Source organism: Salmo salar, chromosome ssa18 (genome assembly GCF_905237065.1).
Source record: "Salmo salar chromosome ssa18, Ssal_v3.1, whole genome shotgun sequence".
NCBI classification, from domain to species: domain Eukaryota; kingdom Metazoa; phylum Chordata; class Actinopteri; order Salmoniformes; family Salmonidae; genus Salmo; species Salmo salar.
The window spans coordinates 7,213,441-7,232,676 of record NC_059459.1 but is presented as its reverse complement, the minus strand read 5'-3'; the positions used below and the strand labels follow the sequence as shown (position 1 = coordinate 7,232,676).

Genomic DNA, 19,236 nt, shown 5'->3' with positions numbered 1-19,236 from the left:
CTTTTGGTATTTTTGTTTTAAAAAATCCCTCCTTCCTTCCCTGTCGACCAATTGCGTTCACGTTGTCATGGTGCGTCAGGCGGTTACAAATCATCACACAATCTCTTCTCAAGTGCCGCGCTCAAAAGTATCTCTGGTGTGGCTTGACCCACCGACTGACGTATTTAAAGAACAGTGGTCGTGCTGACAGCGTTCCCCAAACCCTTCCCGTTATTCAACTGGTCGTTCAGTACAGCACCGTTCCGTTCAATTGAACGTTCCACAACGCAATGAACGCAGCCCAAGATTAGAATTACATTATTTTGACAATAATAGTTTCAGACACATGCCATTTTGACCGAATATTTATTAGTAATTTTAGACAAAAACACAACTCTTTCTGTGTGACTTTTGCAGGCATAAGAACTTTAAAAACATAGGCCTAGGGCTATACTGTAAACACAGTATACATTATCAATTAAATACAGGCAGTCATATTTACATAAGGGGTAACCTCAAATGAGACTATGTGCTATATTATGGCCTATTTGTTGGTGTATGGTGTTATTAGACCAAATATAAATATAGCAGATACATTTAAAGAAAACATAAAAAATAAATGTTTTTAAACGTTTGTAAAAAATAAACACTGCAGAGCATAACAAAAGCCGACTCACACATCAGCATACTGATTATAAGAACTCTTAAATGTAATTGTAATCATCTTTGTTCATTCATGTAAATGTTGTCCCTCCATTTGTGTAAAACCAGCTCCAATGGTGCTGCTGCAGTATCTGAACTGCATGCACTTACCTGTAGTGGTCTTCTCAAACTAAACTTGGCCATCAAATGTCAAATAGCATGCAACTCTCATATCTATATCCATTTTCTACACAAGTGTGTTGTCACACCTTGTGATTAATTAGACAACTTCTGTGGTGTTCTCATGAAAATAAGGAAAAGGCCTACTGTGAATGAACATTTTAGCTTTTTTACTACCAAGATCAATCTCAAAACAAAACAAATATTTGAATTTGATTCAAATTAGGTGCTTAAAAGACTAAATTTGGCTCATATTAACCTTATCCCAGAACACTTGTATAGCTCTGCAGGGTCTCAGTGTTAGGGCTGGACATTTCTCAGGACAGAGTGAATAGGAGCAAATCAGTCACATCGACCAAATAGCTCATACAACCGAGGAAACATGAACAAACGCGTCAAACTGCTGAAAAGGAAGAAAAAAAGTGACATTTGCTCCAATGAAAGCTCATTGAACACGGTTAAGGCTTTATGTTTGCACAACGTATAACGTTTTCAATTTAATTTAGAAAACCATCACCTGCTCTTTGCTGAGTATGTCTCTTACATGTTACAAAGTACAAAAATAATAAAAGCTTGACTGTAAAAAGTAGCTGCCAAATATCGTAAGGAAAACAATGCCACCGCTCAATATATTCTTTACACTTCAGGTGGTGGCAGTGGCGGTTCTAGACCATTTCAACTGGGGGGGGGCAAGCTGGGGCCAGTTGTACTGTTAGAGGGGCCAGTTACATTAGACGTTATTGTTGTCATATCATTTTCTTCACTGCATTGCAGGCATTAGCAGGCAAAAGACCATGTTCATAATCATTCAACAATTTATTTGCATTTTCTGTCTAATAATGGATGTAAAAAAAAAAGAACGATAGCAAAAATTAGTTATGTAAAAATTATTTCATACTCCACATTTAGGGGGGCCACAAGGGGGTCCAAAATTGTTGTCACAGGGGCACTGCCCCTCCCCCAGAACCGCTAGTGGGTAAGTCAAAGACAAGGTTTTTAAGATTTAATGGAAAAACTGTTGCGAGTATGGGGGGGGGAATTGTTCTTTGGTCTATGTTTTTTTTTTTCTGTTCCTTTCTTCACCATTAACCTTCTGAAGTGGATTGGTTGAGTTGAGCTGCTGTTTATTTAATTGTAGTACACAAAACGTGTAAACAAACCACCTGCAGCTTGTTAATGTGGTCAGACAGAAGAGTGAGAAGGAAGAATGAATTTTCAGCACATGCATGCAACAGTCTCAACACAATCTAGACTTTATGAAAAATGTATAATAGAGGTGCTGTGGGTGGACAAAAATATACAAAACAAATATTTTAAAAAAAAGACTGCAAGTGCTTTGTTTATTCTAAAGGTCTGTGGTGTTCTGGACATTTTTGTCTGTACTCTCCATCTGCTTCACACTCGAAGTGCCCTCGCAGGCTTGCTTGTGTGTCACTATGTCAATGAGGCAGCCCTCGCCCTCCTCTGCGGGTGTGCTCTGGTCCTCCTCAGCATCGCTGTCTTCTTCTTCCTCGTCGTCCTCCTCCTCCAGGCTGGAGTCCTCACTGTTGCTCCCGCAGGAGCTGGATGTCTCGTCCTCTGAGTTGGAGTACACTTCTGCCCCGTGGAAGATGTAGTGATTTGGTGCTTGGAATAGGTATTGAGAAGCTGGGAGAAAAGACATTGAATTTAGGATGAATTTTACAATATGGAAACACGTTTTGTCGTCATAACATGACGTATTATCATGAAAAGGTTGTGGAAAAATTATTTCACAATTTTGCACAAAATCTGAGGTAAATTAACACTTCAAATTTTACTCTCAAGGCGCTTGCTGATAGGACTTCGACTGATTCGACTCATCCAGCATCGTCGGCGAACTTCAAGGTTGACATGTTGGTCATTTAATCCAGTTGGGTCTTCCCTTTGCGTGTCCGCTGATGGAGAATCTGAATTCTCCATTCCCTCCTCATTGGGGGACTGAGTCTTTGAACAAGGCTCTTCTGGAGCCTCTGGGACAATCTGCACTTTTGGACTAGGCTCTAATGGCACTGCATCAAATTCAAGAGTGTCTTTCGGACAGGGCTCTGTCGCTACTCTGTTGACTTCCAGGGTGCCTGTGACATTCTGAGTCTTTGGACAGGGTTCTGATGGTACTCCAACTTCACGCGTGTCTGAGACAATCTTTGCCTTTGGACAGGGCACTGATGGTACGCCATCGACTTCAGATGTCTGTGTGTCATTCTGCGCGGTCGGACAAGGTTCTGTTGGTACTCTGTCGCCTTCTGGAGTGTCTGTGACCGTTTGAGTGTCCGTCTCCTCTGAGGCACCGACCGATGAGTCTGTGTGACGGGTCTTCTGCTCTTCTTCTGTTGGTTTACTGTGAGTAGACAAGGCCTCACAAGGTGCCTGCTCTGCAGGTGTCTGTGACCGCGGGGGTTTCTCTGTGATCTCACTGAGTCTTAAGGAGTTGTAGCACAGTTGCTCAAAGTCTCCGCCCAACCGATGGCAGAGCTCGTTAACGATGACGTCACAGTCCCCAAGTAGCTCCACGTCAAAGTTGAGGTGAGGCAGCTGCTCTCGATTAATCAGGACTTGAGGCACTTCATGAGGAATGGAGGCTGGATGGAAAGAGAGTTCACCTGTTACATATGCATGGCTCGAGATCAAGACTAATACTGGTAATAGCATTGCTCATCTTGGGCATCTAAAAAAACCACACATTTTATTTTCAACATACTTGGGATGAGAGCCACAGGTCGCACTTTCAGTGAGGACCCAATGACGATAAGGAGGTCCACTTCATCCTTATCCTGCTTCATTGCTCTGTGGAACAGTTCTGGAAGATTCTCGCCAAAGAAGACAATATCTGGCTTCATGATTGCCAGGGGAATATCTGGACACCGTGGACAGTGAGGGACAACCTAGAACAGATATTTGTATTCAATATGAAAACAAAAAAATTAATTACAATTCAGCAGACTGGATGCTACTGTACAAGATAGGCTGATAACTTCAAAATGCCACAAGTTTGTCCAACAGTATACATAAATTCACAGATTTGACACTGGTGAATATTAATAGGAACCATTCTTGCCAATACCTGATTAAAAATGTCTTCCCTTACAGCCTCACAGTCAACCTTGTGTTTACAGACGAGACAGGAAGCTGTTGCAAAAGACCCTGAAATACAGAAGAGGTTGTGGTTAATATTAGACCCAGAACCATAAAACACTTGGAATAGTATTATGTTTGACATAGACTGAGTATACAAAATATTAGGAACACCATTCCATGACACTGACCAGGTGAAAGGTATGATCCTTCAGTGTCACTGAAGGGGAGGAGACAGGTTAAAGGACTTTTAAGCCTTGAGAAAATGGAAACTGATTGTGTGTGTGCCACTCAGAGGGTTAATGGGCAAGACAAAATATTTAAGTGCCTTTGAACGGGGTATGGTAGTAGGTGCCAGGCGCACCGGTTTGAGTGTCAAGAACTGCAACGCTGGTGGGTTTTTCACACTCAACAGTTTCCCATGTGTATCAAGAATGGTCCACCACCCAAAGGACATCCAGCCAATTTAACAACTGTTGGAAGCATTGTCATCAACCTGGGCCATCATCCCGTTTGGAACGCTTTCGACACCTTGTAGAGTCCATGCCCCGACAAATTGAGGATGTTCTGATGGCAAAAAAGGGGGTGCGACTCAATATCAGGAAGGTGTTCCTAATGTTCTGATCACTGTGTATATTACAGTATGTACCATGACACTGGATGATCCTCTGAACCCCAGCCACTTGTTCAAGAGTGTCAATGTTCTGGGTGTAGTTGCGTAGTAGCTTCCCATGCTTGCCCAGCATGGATATGAATTTGTGACAGGGCGAAGGTTGGAACTGTCCAGGATAGATCTCCTACAAGAGAGCAGAGCAATCAAAACCATCTCACATATCAAAACAAGTGATAGTAATCAAATATACAGTACCAATCAGAAGTTTGGACACACCTACTCATTCATTGGTTTTTTGACTGGTACTAATATACACACACACACACACACACCAGTTTATTAGGTATACCACCCCACTCACAAAAAATGGCTCGCTCCTACAGACAGTGAGTCACATGGCCATAGCTTGCTATATAAAGCAGGCAGACAGGCGACTAGGGTTTAGGGTTTACCAAGAATGGTGCGACAAACATCCAGTCAGTGGCAGTCCTGTAGGTGAAAACAACTCGTTAATGAGTGAGGTCGAAGGAGAACGGCAGGAATTGTGGAAGCTAACAGGCGGGTTACAAGCAGGCCAATAACAGCGCAGTACAACAGTGGTGTGCAGAACGGCATCTCGGAACGCACAACTCGTCGGTCCTCGTCACAGATTGGCGATTGCAGCAGACGACCACAACGGGTTCCCCTCCTATCAGCTAAACACAAGAAAAAGCGGCTCCAGTGGGCACGCGATCACCAACACTGGATAATTGAGGAGTGGAAAAACATGACCTGGTCCAACAAATCCCAGTTCCTGTTGTGTAATGCTGATGGCAGAGTCAGGAGTCAGTTGGTGTAAGCAGCACGAGTCCACGGCCCCATTTGTTTGGTGTATACGGTACAGGCCGGTCGTGTAAAGGTGTGGGGAATGTTTTCCTGGCACACGTTAGGTCCCTTGATACCATTTGAGCAATGTTTCCATGCCCCGAAGAAATCAGGCTGTTCTGGAGGCAAGGGGGGGGTCCGACCCAGTACTAGATGGGTGCCAGGAAAAGAATAAGTTGCCACTGTATATATGTACAGTTGAAGTCGGAAGTTTACATACACCTTAGCCAAATACATTTAAACTCAGGTTTCCACAATTCCCGACATTTAATCCTAGTAAAAATTCCCTGTCTTAGGTCAGTTAGGATCAACACTTTATTTTAAGAATGTGAAATGTTTGAATAATAGTAGAGAGAATGAGTTTATTCATTTCAGCTTTTATTTCTTTCATCACATTCCCAGTGGATCAGAATTTTACATACACTCAATTAGTATTCGGTAGCATTGCCTTTAAATTGTTTAACTTGGGTCAAACGTTTCAGGTAGCCTTCCACAAGCTTCTGACAATAAGTTGGGTGAATTTTGGCCCTTTCCTCCTGACAGAGCTGGTGTAACTGAGTCAGGTTTGTAGGCCTCCTTGCTCTCACACGCCTTTTCAGTTCGGCCCACAAATGTTCTATAGGATTGAGGTCTTGGCTGATATCTTTTGATTTTCCCATGATGTCAAGCAAAGAGGCACTGAGTTTGAAGGTAGGGCTTGAAATACATCCACAGGTACACCTCCAATTGACTCAAATGATGTCAATTAGCCTATCAGAAGCTTCTAAAGCATTTTCTGGAATTTTCCAAGCTGTTTAAAGGCACAGTCAACTTAGTGTATGGAAACTTCTGACCCACTGGAATTGTGATACAGTGACATAAGTTAAATAATCTGTCTGTAAACAATTGTTGGAAAAATGACTTGTGTCATGCACAAAGTAGATGTCCTAACCGACTTGCCAAAACTTTAGTTTGTTAACAACAAATTTGTGGAGTGGCTGAAAAATGAGTTAATGACTCCAACCTAAGTGTATGTAAACTTCAACTGTATGTACAGTGGGGAGAACAAGTATTTGATACACTGCTGATTTTGCAGGTTTTCCTACTTACAAAGCATGTAGAGGTCTGTCATTTTTATCATAGGTACACTTCAACTGTGAGAGATGGAATCTAAAACAAAAATCCAGAAAATCACATTGTATGATTTTTAAGTAATTCATTTGCATTTTATTGCATGACATAAGTATTTGATCACCTACCAACCAGTAAGAATTCCGGCTCTCACAGACCTGTTCGTTTTTCTTTAAGAAGCCCCCCTGTTCTCCACTCATTACCTGTATTAACTGCACCTGTTTGAACTCATTACCTGTATAAAAGACCCTGTCCACACACTCAATCAAACAGAATCCAACCTCTCCACAATGGCCAAGACCAAAGAGCTGTGTAAGGACATCAGGGATAAAATCGTAGACCTGCACAAGACTGGGATGGGCTACAGGACAATAGGCAAGCAGCTTGGTGAGAAGGCAACAACTGTTGGCGCAATTATTAGAAAATGGAAGAAGTTCAAGATGACAGTCAATCACCCTCGGTCTGGGGCTCCATGCAAGATCTCACTTCGTGGGGCATCAATGATCATGAGGAAGGTGAGGGATCAGCCCAGAACTACACAGCAGGACCTGGTCAATGACCTGAAGAGAGCTGGGACCACAGTCTCAAAGAAAACCATTAGTAACACACTACGCCGTCATGGATTAAAATCCTGCAGCGCACGCAAGGTCCCCCTGCTCAAGGCAGCACATGTCCAGGCCCGTCTGAAGTTTGCCAATGACCATCTGGATGATCCAGAGGAGGAATGGGAGAAGGTCATGTGGTCTGATGTGACAAAAATAGAGCTTTTTGGTCTAAACTCCACTCGCCGTATTTGGAGGAAGAAGGATGAGTACAACCCCAAGAACACAATCCCAACCGTGAAGCATGGAGGTGGAAACATCATTCTTTGGGGATGCTTTTCTGCAAAGGGGACAGGACGACTGCACCGTATTGCGGGGAGGATGGATGGGGCCATGTATCGCGAGATCTTGGCCAACAACCTCCTTCCCTCAGTAAGAGCATTGAAGATGGGTCATGGCTGGGTCATCCAGCATGACAACGACCCGAAACACACAGCCAGGGCAACTAAGGAGTGGCTCCGTTAAGAAGCATCTCAAGGTCCTGGAGTGGCCTAGCCAGTCTCCAGACTTGAACCCAATAGAAAATCTTTGGAGGGAGCTGAAACCTGAAGGATCTGGAGAAGGTCTGTATGGAGGAGTGGGCCAAAATCCCTGCTGCAGTGTGTGCAAACCTGGTCAAGAACTACAGGAAACGTATGATCTCTGTAATTGCAAACAAAGGTTTCTGTACCAAATATTAAGTTCTGCTTTTCTGATGTATCAAATACTTATGTCATGCAATAAAATGCAAATTAATTACTTAAAAATCATACAATGTGATTTTCTGGATTTTTGTTTTAGATTCTGTCTCTCACAGTTGAAGTGTACCTATGATAAAAATTACAGACCTCTACATGCTTTGTAAGTAGGAAAACCTGCAAAATCGGCAGTGTATTAAATACTTGTTCTCCCCACTGTATGCATGTATGCATGCATGTATGTATATAAAAAAATAACTCAACTACGTTTACTGTCAGCAAACTTACCATGTGTAAATATTTGTATGAACATAACAAGATTCAACAACTGAGACAAACTGAACAAGTTCCACAGACATGTGACTAACAAATTGAATAGTGTGTGGGGTGGGGGGGCAAAATCAAAAGTAACAGTCATTATCTGGTGTGGCCACCAGCTGCATTAAGTACTGCAGTGCATCTCCTCCTCATGGACTGCACCAGATTTGCCAGTTCTTGCTGTGAGATGTCACCCCACTCTTTCACCAAGGCACCTGCAAGTTCCCGGACATTTCTGGGGGAGGGAATGGCCCCAGAATCCAACAGGTCCAACACCCTCCAATCCAACAGGTCCAGACGTCCCAGACATGCTCAATGGGATTGAGATCCGGGCTCTTCACTGGCCATGGCAGAACACTGACATTCCTGTCTTGCAGGAAATCACACAGAACGAGCAGTATGGTTGGTGGCATTGTCATGCTGGAGGGTCATGTCAGGATGAGCCTGCAGGAAGGGTACCACATGAGGGAGGAGGATGTCTTCCCTGTAACGCACAGCGTTGAGATTGCCTGCAATGACAACAAGCTCAGTCCGATGATGCTGTGACACAACGCCCCAGACCATGACGGGACCCTCCACCTCAAAATCGATCACACTCCAGAGTACAGGCCTCGGTGGAACGCACCGTCCTGTCTCCCTGTATGGCTGTCTTAGTCGTCTCACAGTATGGACATTGCAATTTATTGCCCTGGCCACAGCTGCAGTCCTCATGCTCATTGCAGCATGCCTAAGGCACATTCACGCAGATGAGCAGGGACCCTGGGCTTCTTTCTTTTGGTGTTTTTCAGAAACAGTAGAAAGACCTCTTTAGTGTCTTAAGTTTTCATAACTGTGACCTTAATTGCCTACCGTCTGTAAGCTGTTAGTGTCTTAACGACCGTTCCACAGGTGCATGTTCATTCATTGTTTATGGTTCATTGAACAAGCATGGGAAACAGTGTTTAAACACTTTACAATGAAGATCTGTGAAGTTATTCAGATTTTTAAGATTTAGGGTCCTGAAAAAGGGACGTTTCTTTTTTTGCTGAGTACACTTTATAACACTTTAAATGCTGAGTACACTATATACTCAGCATTTGCTGAGTACACTATATAACACTTTAAATCCACAAACCTTAGCAAACTTGAAAAAGGGCCTTGGGTCTCTTCTGAAGTACTCTATATCAAACATTGCTTGAGGGTCTGGAAGATCTGGGAAATCTATTGCCAGCCTTGCATAAATGCCATCTCTGGATCGAAAGTCTGGTATTCCACAAGAAACAGACACCTGAGGAAAAACAACAAACCATTAGTCCTAATACGACAACTGTGAAAGCTATACAAATAGACACAGCAAAACATAATGTAGGGTGTCCAATTAAAAACATATTTTTTGACAAATGGGTTAAATATGTACATTTTCCCAAACCTCATGTCTTTATCATAATCTGTTCAAAAGGAAATTTTACCCTTGTATGATGGCCAGAATTAGGGTGACTAAATCAGAGACCAGAAAAAAAATAAGAACATTCTGGAAAATGTCATTGCGTCAGCAAGCTGGATTCTGTGCAAAAATTAAGGCTACTGGCTACCTGACAGGCTCACTTTCCCCATTGAACTTGTCATCATTCTTCTCGAATCCGCAGGACATAAAACAGAGGTAAGATGGATATCGATTGAGACATAGTATTTTCATATTTTACTATACATTTTCCAATAATTAGACATTTGTTTTTCAAAGATTTCTCACATGAAATGGCAACAGAGCATTTTTCAAGCTTTCTATCTTCAAAGCCTTTTACATTTAATTCAGCTCGTGTCTTGCAAATTTGGGACCCGCAGAAACAACTTTGAAGACGACGACCACAAAATGTAAAATCTTCAAAAAGTTGTCACGAGAAACCTGCATCGCTATGACAACAGAGCTCGGTACTTATCGGATGTATTAGGTTACGAAATCTAACTTTCGGATATAATGTTAATATGTTTGAGAAAGACCCCACTGACGATTCAGAATATGAATAATCTTATGTCTTGGTCAAATGTATTTTAAAACATAAGGAAGTGAAATTTCATCACCAAAGCACGTTTTCACCCACTCTGGGCAGAGTGGTTGGACACCCTACTTAATGTGTTCCCTGCAATACATACTCCAGCACCAGTAAGCACAAGGATCTTTTTGCTTTCATGGAGTATCCGAACCACGTCCTCCAGGGTGTTTATGTCTTTGCGCTTCTTTCTTTTAGGAGGCTCCGAAATGTTGATGATGATCTGCCACAGCGTCATGTCATCCAGGTCCGGTGGAAGCACAGTCTCTGGAGGAAGCAAGTCTTTCAATATTGTTCTTGGATCGGTCTCTCTCATGATGTGTTGCTGGATAAAACTGTAGGAACCTAATTTTTGGAGGAAAAAAAAACACCAACATCAATAGATTTAAATAGCTTAAAACATGTTATTGGATCTTGAACATTACCTGGGTTGCATGCAATTGTGTGTACTAAAACAGGTGTATTAAAAATATTATTTATTTGTCATCTTGTACCTATCTGTGGTTGAGGTGTCCAGTCACTGGAACTTGCATGTGAGGATCTGTCATCATCCTCATTGACACCGTCTGGGGAGGCAAATGCTTTTGGGTTAAGTTCCTCATCATCAGGATCAAGACGCTCAGGAAGAGAGGACACGATAGTGGGAAGTGATCGTTTTGTTAATTAATTTAATGAACAGAATCTATTCCGCAAACAACTAATTACGGACTGTATTTTTGCATTCCTTAAAATGTGCAATAAAAACTAAAATAGCATAAAATGACTAGCCAAATAGCCAATGGTGATAGTTAGCCATCTCTCCCGCTAAAGGTAATTACATTTTTATGGCCGGGTGGGTAAAATAATTTGCGAATAAAGTCGCATATCTTGCGTAATGCACGCAAAGTTTGCTCGTTTCAAACTTCAGGCTGACGTGCTGTTGAGCTACCTAGTAGTAACTTAGTTACAAAGCTAGCCCAATTGGTATCCAACTAGGTGGAGCAATCTAACGTTAACCAGACATGCAACGGTCGAGTGCGCCAAAAAACTTGGCATACTAGCTAGCTAAATTATCCTACCTGCAGGCTCCGCCGTGAGTCCAGACGCCTTGTCTAGATTCACTACACTTTCCTGAGGCTCGAAAACCAGCAGCCCATTGTCTCCGCCTGGTGCTGCTGCTGAGGCCTGTCGTACCGACATCACCGGCTCAATCTCCTTCTCCTCTGGCTGCGCAGAAATCGCCGCCGCCAAACTCTCACCAGCCTCTGGCCCATACGTAACTTGCTCAGTCTGAACAATTTTGAGTCCACATTCTATGGCCATGCTCATTTTGGCCTTTTTTGAATCTGGTTCTTCATTATTTGAAGTGCTGGAACTGGCTCCAACAAGGATATTCTCCCCGTCCGCCATCTTCAGCTGATAAAGCCGCTGTGTACTGTGGTAAAACATTCTTCCGCGGTCGACAGCTGGTTATTTAAATGGCGAATGTGATTCGCTCTCCACCAGTAGTTGTGGCACAGAGTTTCTAAACCCAGAGGCGCAACATTCGTGAGTTCCGGGAACTATTGAGAAACAGAACCAACAGACCAGGCAGGGGTTTGGGAAGTCAATGACAGAAGTGAAAACGGTTTCCTTATTTGTTAATTTTCTCTAATTCTAAAGGCACAACCTAGATTACATTTTATTGGTCACATACACGTGTTTAGCAAATGCTATTGCGGGTGTAGCGAAATGCTTGTGACCAAGTAGTTGAACATGTTATTACTCCCAACGTCGTGAAAGTCACAAACTGACACGTTTTCATTTTCGTTAAAAATAACTTTATATCGAAGGAGTGCGCGTTGAGTTGACGGCCTGCATATGCGCAGTTCGGCGCAAGAGACCGTTCTACGCATGCGCGTAGCTAGCCAACGTGGCCATGTGACACCTACAAGTGTGATCGGGGAGAAGCAATTTTAGCCTATCTTCATACTGTACTTACTGTCTCATCTTTGGTTGCGGCGGGAGCGACACTTCAGCACGTCGATGACGTCAACCACAACAAAATGTATCGTGTGCGTATTTATGTTTAGCTGTGAAATTGACATTGATTGATATTAATTGAGCAAATTGCGCATTTTAAATCAACTAAAGCTATTAGCGTAAGCTGAATAATTTTGCAATATTCAGTGACATATCGTGATTCTTCTCTGTTTTTTTAGACTTCTAGCTGTGCCGCGCCGTTAAAATAAAGTCGACCTGGAACGCGCAACACCGCAGCCTTCAGAGCAGTCAGGCTAGCTAAATCAGTTATTTTCAAAGCTTATATAGCTAATATAAATCAGAATGGATAATATTTTAAATTGCAAACCAGAGGACTTGGATGATTATTACGGGTTACTCGGATGCGATGAGTTATCTTCGGTAAGAGTTTGTTTTCCCACTAGCAATAACGTTAGCTAGCTAGGCTAAATAAATGTTACCGACTTGTTGCGATATGGATATCATACTGTGCAGTGAAAGTGGCGTAGCTTGGTATAATTTCATACACCTTTTGTCAAGTGACTGCTATAAGATTTTGATTGTCAGTTCAACCAGCTTTTAAGGCCATGGCAAATGTAACATAATGCATATGGGTGAAACTTTAATGATGTATCTTTGTTTTTAGACAGAACAGATTGCCAATGAATACAGAGTAAGGGCCTTGGCATGCCATCCAGACAAGCACCCTGATAATCCAAGAGCAGGTAATGGATGAATTCTGTGTGATTGTGTCCCTCTTGTGTACTGTGACAGGTGATGATTGTCATGTACAGGGCCTTCAGAAAGTATTCATACCCCTTATTCCAAATTTCCAAATGGATTAAATATGTTTTTTTAATCACCCATCTACACACAATACCCCATTATGAAAACGTTTTTAGACATTTTTGCAAATTTATTGAAAATAAAATACAGAAATATCAAATTTTCATAAGTATTCACAACCCTTGAGTCAGCACCTTTGGCAGCGATTACAGCTGTGAGTCTTTCTGGGTAAGTCTCGAAGAGCTTTCCACACCTGGATTTTGCAATATTTGCCCATTTTATTATTTTCAAAAATCTTCAAGCTCTGTCAAATTGGTTGTTGATAATTGCTAGACAGACATTTTCAGGTCTAGCCATAGATTTTCAAGTAGATTTAAGTCAAAACTAACTCGGCCTCTCGGGAACATTCACCGTCTTCTTGGTAAGCAACTCCAGTGTAGATTTGGCCTTGTGTTTAAGGTTATGTCCTGCTGAAAGGTGAATTCATCTCCCAGTGTCTGGTGGCAAGCAGACTGAACCAGATTTTCCTCAAGGATTTTGCCTGTGTTTAGCTCCATTCAGTTTCTATTTTATCCTGGAAAAACTCCCCAGTCCTTAACGATTACAAGCATACACATAACATGATGCAGCCACCACTATGCTTCAAAATATGGAGAGTGGTGCTCGGGTAATGTGTTGTATTGGATTTGCCCCCCCCCCACAAAAAAAGTTAATTGCTTTACCACATTTTTTGCAGTATTACTTTAGTGCCTTGTTGCAAACAGGATGCATGTTTTAGAATATTTTGTATTTTGTACAGGCTTCCTTCTTTTCACTCTGTCAATTAGGATTAACTACAATGTTGTTGATCCATCCTCAGTTTTTTCCTATCACAGCCAATAAAATGTTTTAGAGTCACCATTGGCCTCATGGTGAAATCCCTGAGCGGCTTCCTTCCTCTCTGGCAACTGAGTTAGGAAGGATGCCTGTATCTTTGTAGTGACTGGGTGTATTGATACACCATCCAAGGTGTAATTAATAACTTCACCATGCTCAAATGGATATTCAATGTATGCTTTTTATTTTATTTTTAACCATCTACCAACAGGTGCCTTTCTTAGCGAGGCATTGGAAATCCTCCCTGGTCTTTGTGGTTGAATCTGTGTTTTAAATTCACTGCTCGACTGAAGGACCTTACAGAGATTTAAAAAATATATATATTTCACCTTTATTTAACCAGGTAGGCTAGTTGAGAACAAGTTCTCATTTACAACTGTGACCTGGCCAAGATAAAGCAAAGCAGTGTGACACAAACAACAACACAGAGTTACACATGGAATAAACAACTGTACTGTACTGACCACGAGTCACCAGAGATGCCTTCACCAGATGCAGTGCCATCTTCAAGATGAGGTAGTCATTCAAAAATCATGTTAAACACCATTTTTGCACACAGAGTGAGTCCATGCAACTTATTATGTGACTTTTTAAGCACATTTTTACTCCTGAATGTATTTAGTCTTGCCGTAACAATGGAGTTGAATACTTATTGACTCAAGACATTTCAGCTTTTTCATTTTTTATTAATTTGTAAACATTTCGAAAAACATAATTCCACTTTGACATTATGGGGTATTGTGTGTAGGCCAGTGACCAAAAATCTCAATGTAATCCATTTTAAATTCAGGCTGTAACACAACACAATGTGGAAAAATGTAAGGGGTGTGAATACTTTCTGAAGGCACTGTATAATAAAAATGTTGTCGCAATAATCCTATCCATGCTCATCATGAAGTCCACATTTTGTTGCAGTGGAAGAGTTTCAGAAGTTGCAGGAAGCCAAGGAGGTTTTGTGCAATGAAAAGAGCAGAAGAAACTATGATGTATGGAAAAGAAGTGGAATTACCATACCATTCCATGGCTGGCTAGCGCTTGGTGACTCTGTCAAAACTGTATGTATATTATGAGAATTATAATCAAACTGAAAACATACATTTTATACACTTTTATTGATCAAATAATGGGGAACTGGTCCGCTTGTTAATACATGTCATGATATTGAGCCAGAATCGCAGCAATACAAATAGTTGTCAAACTTTACACTGCCTAAATGTAATCATGTGACCTAAGGTCAAGTATTATGTAACTGAGATAAGCCCATTCAAAAAATGCATCCTGTGTTGAATGCATACATTATATTATGTTAAATGCACTTTGTTCACCTTATACTTTATGTGATTGTGTTTTTTCATGTTTGGGTATGTTGCTGTCTGTCCTCAGTCAATGCATTGGGCCGTGAGGACCAAAAAGGAGCCCATGCTGGAGAGCTCTAAAGCAACATTCCCTAACAGTTCCCATGACAGAGACTGTACTGACCACGAGTCACCAGAGATGCCTTCACCAGATGCAGTACCATCTTCAAGTGAGCACATAGCCTAGTTTCATAATGTTTCAACGATTTTCATGTTTACGGGTACTTTTGCCAACCTATATTTAGACAGAACTCAAATCCAACCTGTAATTTTGGTTCTTGTAATATACTTATGGGAATATAATGCTTCATATTGAGGCTCTTGAGGTCTAATCTTAATTGATTTAAATGTCTTATTAAACAAGTGTACCTTTTTTTATTTTTAATCATATTTTTGATGTCCTCATTATCCAGGTGATTACTGCCATCGCCATTTTCGCTGGGCTTCTGACTCCCCATCCAGTCTTCTGCAGAAATTCAGAAATTATGAAATCTAAATGGAAAGATAAAATGATCAGTGTTGTCAATTTCCTTGTGAATAATGTTACTTGTTGGTTCCCATATTCACAATAATTGTATGTAATTGCTAAACTAATTGTCTTTAATCTATCAGGTGTAACCTATTAGACCCTCTGTAGAAAATGTATAATGAAAATACCCCAGTTTTGCCATGGCCTAGGCTCTAGGGTATGGGAAATATATATTATTTGTATACGGCCTATGGCATGGAACCTGGAATGGGCCTATTTAGCTCTTTATCAAAATGACCCAATAGATGTCATTATGTGAAGTATAGTATTTTTGTAGTGTTGTATCCTTGTACATCGTTGCCTTTTTTAATTAAATAAATGCTCTGGATGGTATTTTCACATCTAATAAATGTTATGTATTCAATATGCTGATTTTAGTTTGGCTTCATTTATTATCATATTATTACTTCACAAATATGGGGACAACAAAACGAATGATAAAGTATTGTATTGAAAATGTGAAGTTCAAGCATGAACAACTTAAAGCTAAAACCATTAGCAACCAGCAATCATACAACTGTCACTGCTTGGGTGCAGACTCATTACAAGGCCATGAAACATTTAAACTACTCTTAAATATATTAGTAATTTACAACAACAACAAAAATTAGCATAGGTTCAGATTAATGGTCATACAATGACCTTGACGCGCGAAGCACGTTTTTTTTTGGTGTCCATGCCAGAGCATTATCTGTTGAACATTGTCTACTATAAAACGATATAAAATAAATAAAACACACACAAAAATCTAAAAAGTGTGCCCCTGTTCGCTTGCGTTGCTTATCCTTTTTTAATTGGCCAATTCATAAGACCGTTACTTTGTGAGTGGACAGTTGACTCCGTCAATCAAGTCAAGGTTGGAAATAAATGGGGTCATTTCAGTCCAGCAGATTGTTCAGATCACACGAGGTAGTTTAAGCGAAAGTGAATTTCATTATGGCAGGCAGGCTTTTACTCCGTACCTGTACAACCTTGCAATTGGCAAGAAATAATGTTGTGGCAAGATCACTGCCACGCGCTATGGGCACATTAAAAGGTACGTGTGTGCGTAAATTTAATTTGTGCGTGTAAAATACATTTAATCGGTTGTGGTTCGTCGGAATGTCCATCAAATCTAATAACTAATCTGTTTTGAAGTATTTGACATTATAGAATAAACAATATTATGACTGTACTCAGCAAGTATATCCTACAAGGCAACACTTCGCCTAGGCACCACATGTGTAAAAATAGAATACCAAATCACGGAATACACGTGCATGACGCATTCATAAAATAACTACCAATTTGACAGTGTTATTAATTGTAAAATGATGCTACTGTATTTAGAAACACGAAACCTACTACATTTGTTAATAACTGAAGGTCATTTGGATTTTAACCACTGGAAGGCCCCTTGATAGACCCACCTTCTTTGGCAGACATTCTTTGATTTGGTGCCAGGTATATCTTAACATGGAGGACATGAGTTGTGTGTGCTTGTGGACGTGCAGTTTGACTCATAACTATTACATGCACTCTGTTAAGAGGTAACATGATTTTCTTGTTCTGATAAACATTATGCCTTTAATTTGAATGTCAAGTAGCGTATAAAGTCACCGGTGTCACACAAACAGTCTCCTTCCAGGGATTCCAACTGATGAGGAACAGGCCACTGGACTCGAGCGACGTGCCTTACAGGCACTGAAGAAAGGAAAGGTCATATCTAGATAGCATACAGTGCATTTGGAAAGGATTCAGACCCCATGACTATTTCACATTTTGTTATGTTACAGCCTTATTCTAAAGTGGATTACACCCCCCTCATCAATCTACACAAACATCCAGAGATGTTTGATCGGGTTCAAGTCCTGGCTCTCGCTTGGCCACTCAAGGACATTCAGACTTGTCCCGAAGCCACTCCTGCATTGTCTTGGCTGTGTACTTGGGGTCGTTGTCCTGTTGGAAGGTGAACCTTCGCCCCAGTCTGAGGTCATGAGCGCTCTGGAGCAGGTTTTCATCAAAGATCTCTCTGTACTTTGCTCCGTTCATCTTTGTCTCGATCCTGACTAGACTCCCAGTCCCTGCCGCGGAAAAACATCCCTACAACATGATGCTGCCACCACCATGCTTCACCATAGGGATGGTGCCAGGTTTCCTTCAGAGGTGACGCTTGACATTCAGGCCAAAGAGTTCAATCTTGGTTTCATCAGACCAGAGAATCTGGTTTTTCATGGTCAGAGTCCTTTAGGTGCCTTTTGGCAAACTCAAACTGGGCTGTCGTGCCTGTTACTGAGGAGTGGCTTCCATCTGGACACTCTACCATAAAGGCCTGATTGGTGAAGTGCTGCTGAGATGGTTGTTCTTCTGGAAGGTTCTCCCATCTCCACAGAGGAACTCTGGAGCTCTGTCAGAGTGACCATCGGGTTCTTGGTCACCTCCCTGACCAAGGCCCTTCTCCCCTGATTGCTCAGTTTGGCTGGGCGGCCAGCTCTAGGAAGACTTTTCGTGGTTCCAAACGTCTTCCATGCTGCAGACATTTTTTTGTACCCTTCCCCAGATCTGTGCCTCAACAGAATCCTGTCTCGGAGCACTACAGACAATTCCTTTGACCTCGTGGCTTGGTTTTGCTCTGACATGCACTGTCAACTGTGGGACCTTAAATAGACAGGTGTGTGCCTTTCCAAATCATGTCCAATCAATTGAATTTACCACAGGTGAACACAAGTCAAGTTGTGGAAACATCAAGGATGATCAATGGAAACAGGATGCACCTGAGCTCAATCATACACAAGTTATGTTTTTTGTTTTTAATAAATTAGCAAAAATGTTTAAAACCTGTTTTCGCTTTGTCATTTTGGGGTATTGTGTGTAGATTGAGGATTTTTTCAAAATCAATTAATTACAATAAGGCTGTAACATAAAATGTGGAAAAAGTCATGGGGTCTGAATACTTTCCGATTGCACTGTATATTTGTTTCAACCTATTGTGATGTCTGATTCAATTCAAATAAGATTGATTTGTGTTCATACAAGTACTTTTTATGAAAAAAAATGCAGGATCCTTGGAGCATTCTGAAACCCAAGGAGTATGCTGGAACCAAAGAAGACCCTCACATTGTCCCAGGCATTAGTGACAAACGGCTGGTAGGCTGTCTGTGTAAGTACCATACTTTCATGCTTTACAATTTTCTTAAAAGAATATAAAAATGTGCCAACACTTGTGATTATGTACCATAGGTGAAGAGGACAACACTGCCATTGTGTGGTTCTGGCTCCACGAGGGGAAGCCCCAGCGCTGTCCCGAATGTGGGTCCCACTACCAGTTTGTCCGTCATGAGCTGCCCCACTGAAACAGTCACCAAGCTCCTTGCCACTGGACCAGGATAACCTGCCTCATTAACTCACCCTCTACCCTGAACAATGTGTGCATTTCAGCTGATTAATATGTAGTTTAACATTAAAATACTGTCAATTTGAATTGTCTCAACAGGCAATTTTAATCTTCATATTCTTGGAACGCTTATTTTGCCTTGTTAGAAAATTATTAAAACATCAGATATATGGGCACTTGGAGGTTGAAAGGGGGCAACGTTGATATGTATTCTATACTGAACAAAAATATA

General features: G+C 41.4%; 3 protein-coding genes across 4 annotated transcripts; 2 read left to right on the top strand and 1 right to left on the bottom strand.

Moving 5' to 3' along the window:
- Positions 1-328: 328 nt before the first annotated feature.
- Positions 329-11,573, bottom strand: LOC106576833 (NAD-dependent protein deacetylase sirtuin-1). The gene is made up of 9 exons (XM_014154282.2): positions 11,164-11,573; positions 10,600-10,671; positions 10,209-10,450; positions 9,193-9,345; positions 4,544-4,691; positions 3,884-3,963; positions 3,521-3,704; positions 2,601-3,401; positions 329-2,448 (listed from the first exon to the last, which is right to left on the bottom strand). The coding sequence occupies exons 1-9, from the start codon at positions 11,531-11,533 to the stop codon at positions 2,147-2,149; spliced, it is 2,352 nt and encodes a 783-aa protein (XP_014009757.1). The 5' UTR covers positions 11,534-11,573; the 3' UTR covers positions 329-2,146.
- A 332-nt stretch (positions 11,574-11,905) lies between these two features.
- On the top strand, positions 11,906-19,091 carry dnajc12 (DnaJ (Hsp40) homolog, subfamily C, member 12). 2 transcript variants are annotated; one of them, XM_045700429.1, is made up of 7 exons: positions 11,906-12,487; positions 12,732-12,810; positions 14,663-14,802; positions 15,131-15,272; positions 15,516-16,667; positions 18,671-18,770; positions 18,851-19,091. In XM_045700429.1, the coding sequence occupies exons 1-5, from the start codon at positions 12,410-12,412 to the stop codon at positions 15,596-15,598; spliced, it is 522 nt and encodes a 173-aa protein (XP_045556385.1). In that variant the 5' UTR covers positions 11,906-12,409; the 3' UTR covers positions 15,599-16,667; positions 18,671-18,770; positions 18,851-19,091.
- Positions 16,449-19,091, top strand: cox5b2 (cytochrome c oxidase subunit 5B2). Its single transcript, XM_014154284.2, has 4 exons — positions 16,449-16,667; positions 17,259-17,329; positions 18,671-18,770; positions 18,851-19,091. Exons 1-4 carry the CDS (start codon positions 16,568-16,570, stop codon positions 18,961-18,963), a joined length of 384 nt encoding a protein of 127 aa, XP_014009759.1. The 5' UTR covers positions 16,449-16,567; the 3' UTR covers positions 18,964-19,091.
- Positions 19,092-19,236: the final 145 nt, after the last annotated feature.

Excerpts from the sequence above, each read along its gene's own strand:
- LOC106576833 (XM_014154282.2), bottom strand. The coding sequence starts at position 11,533 with ATGTTTTACCACAGTACACAGCGGCTTTATCAGCTGAAGATGGCGGAC. Across the intron at positions 4,692-9,192 it reads CCTTTTTCAAGTTTGCTAAG|GAGATCTATCCTGGACAGTT; the intron begins GTTTGTGGATTT and ends GCTCTCTTGTAG. Across the intron at positions 3,705-3,883 it reads GGGAAGACATTTTTAATCAG|GTTGTCCCTCACTGTCCACG; the intron begins GTATTGGCAAGA and ends TATCTGTTCTAG.
- dnajc12 (XM_045700429.1), top strand. The coding sequence starts at position 12,410 with ATGGATAATATTTTAAATTGCAAACCAGAGGACTTGGATGATTATTAC. Across the intron at positions 12,488-12,731 it reads GATGCGATGAGTTATCTTCG|ACAGAACAGATTGCCAATGA; the intron begins GTAAGAGTTTGT and ends CTTTGTTTTTAG. Across the intron at positions 14,803-15,130 it reads TTGGTGACTCTGTCAAAACT|TCAATGCATTGGGCCGTGAG; the intron begins GTATGTATATTA and ends GTCTGTCCTCAG.
- cox5b2 (XM_014154284.2), top strand. The coding sequence starts at position 16,568 with ATGGCAGGCAGGCTTTTACTCCGTACCTGTACAACCTTGCAATTGGCA. Across the intron at positions 17,330-18,670 it reads AGGCACTGAAGAAAGGAAAG|GATCCTTGGAGCATTCTGAA; the intron begins GTCATATCTAGA and ends AAAAAAATGCAG. Across the intron at positions 18,771-18,850 it reads ACGGCTGGTAGGCTGTCTGT|GTGAAGAGGACAACACTGCC; the intron begins GTAAGTACCATA and ends TATGTACCATAG.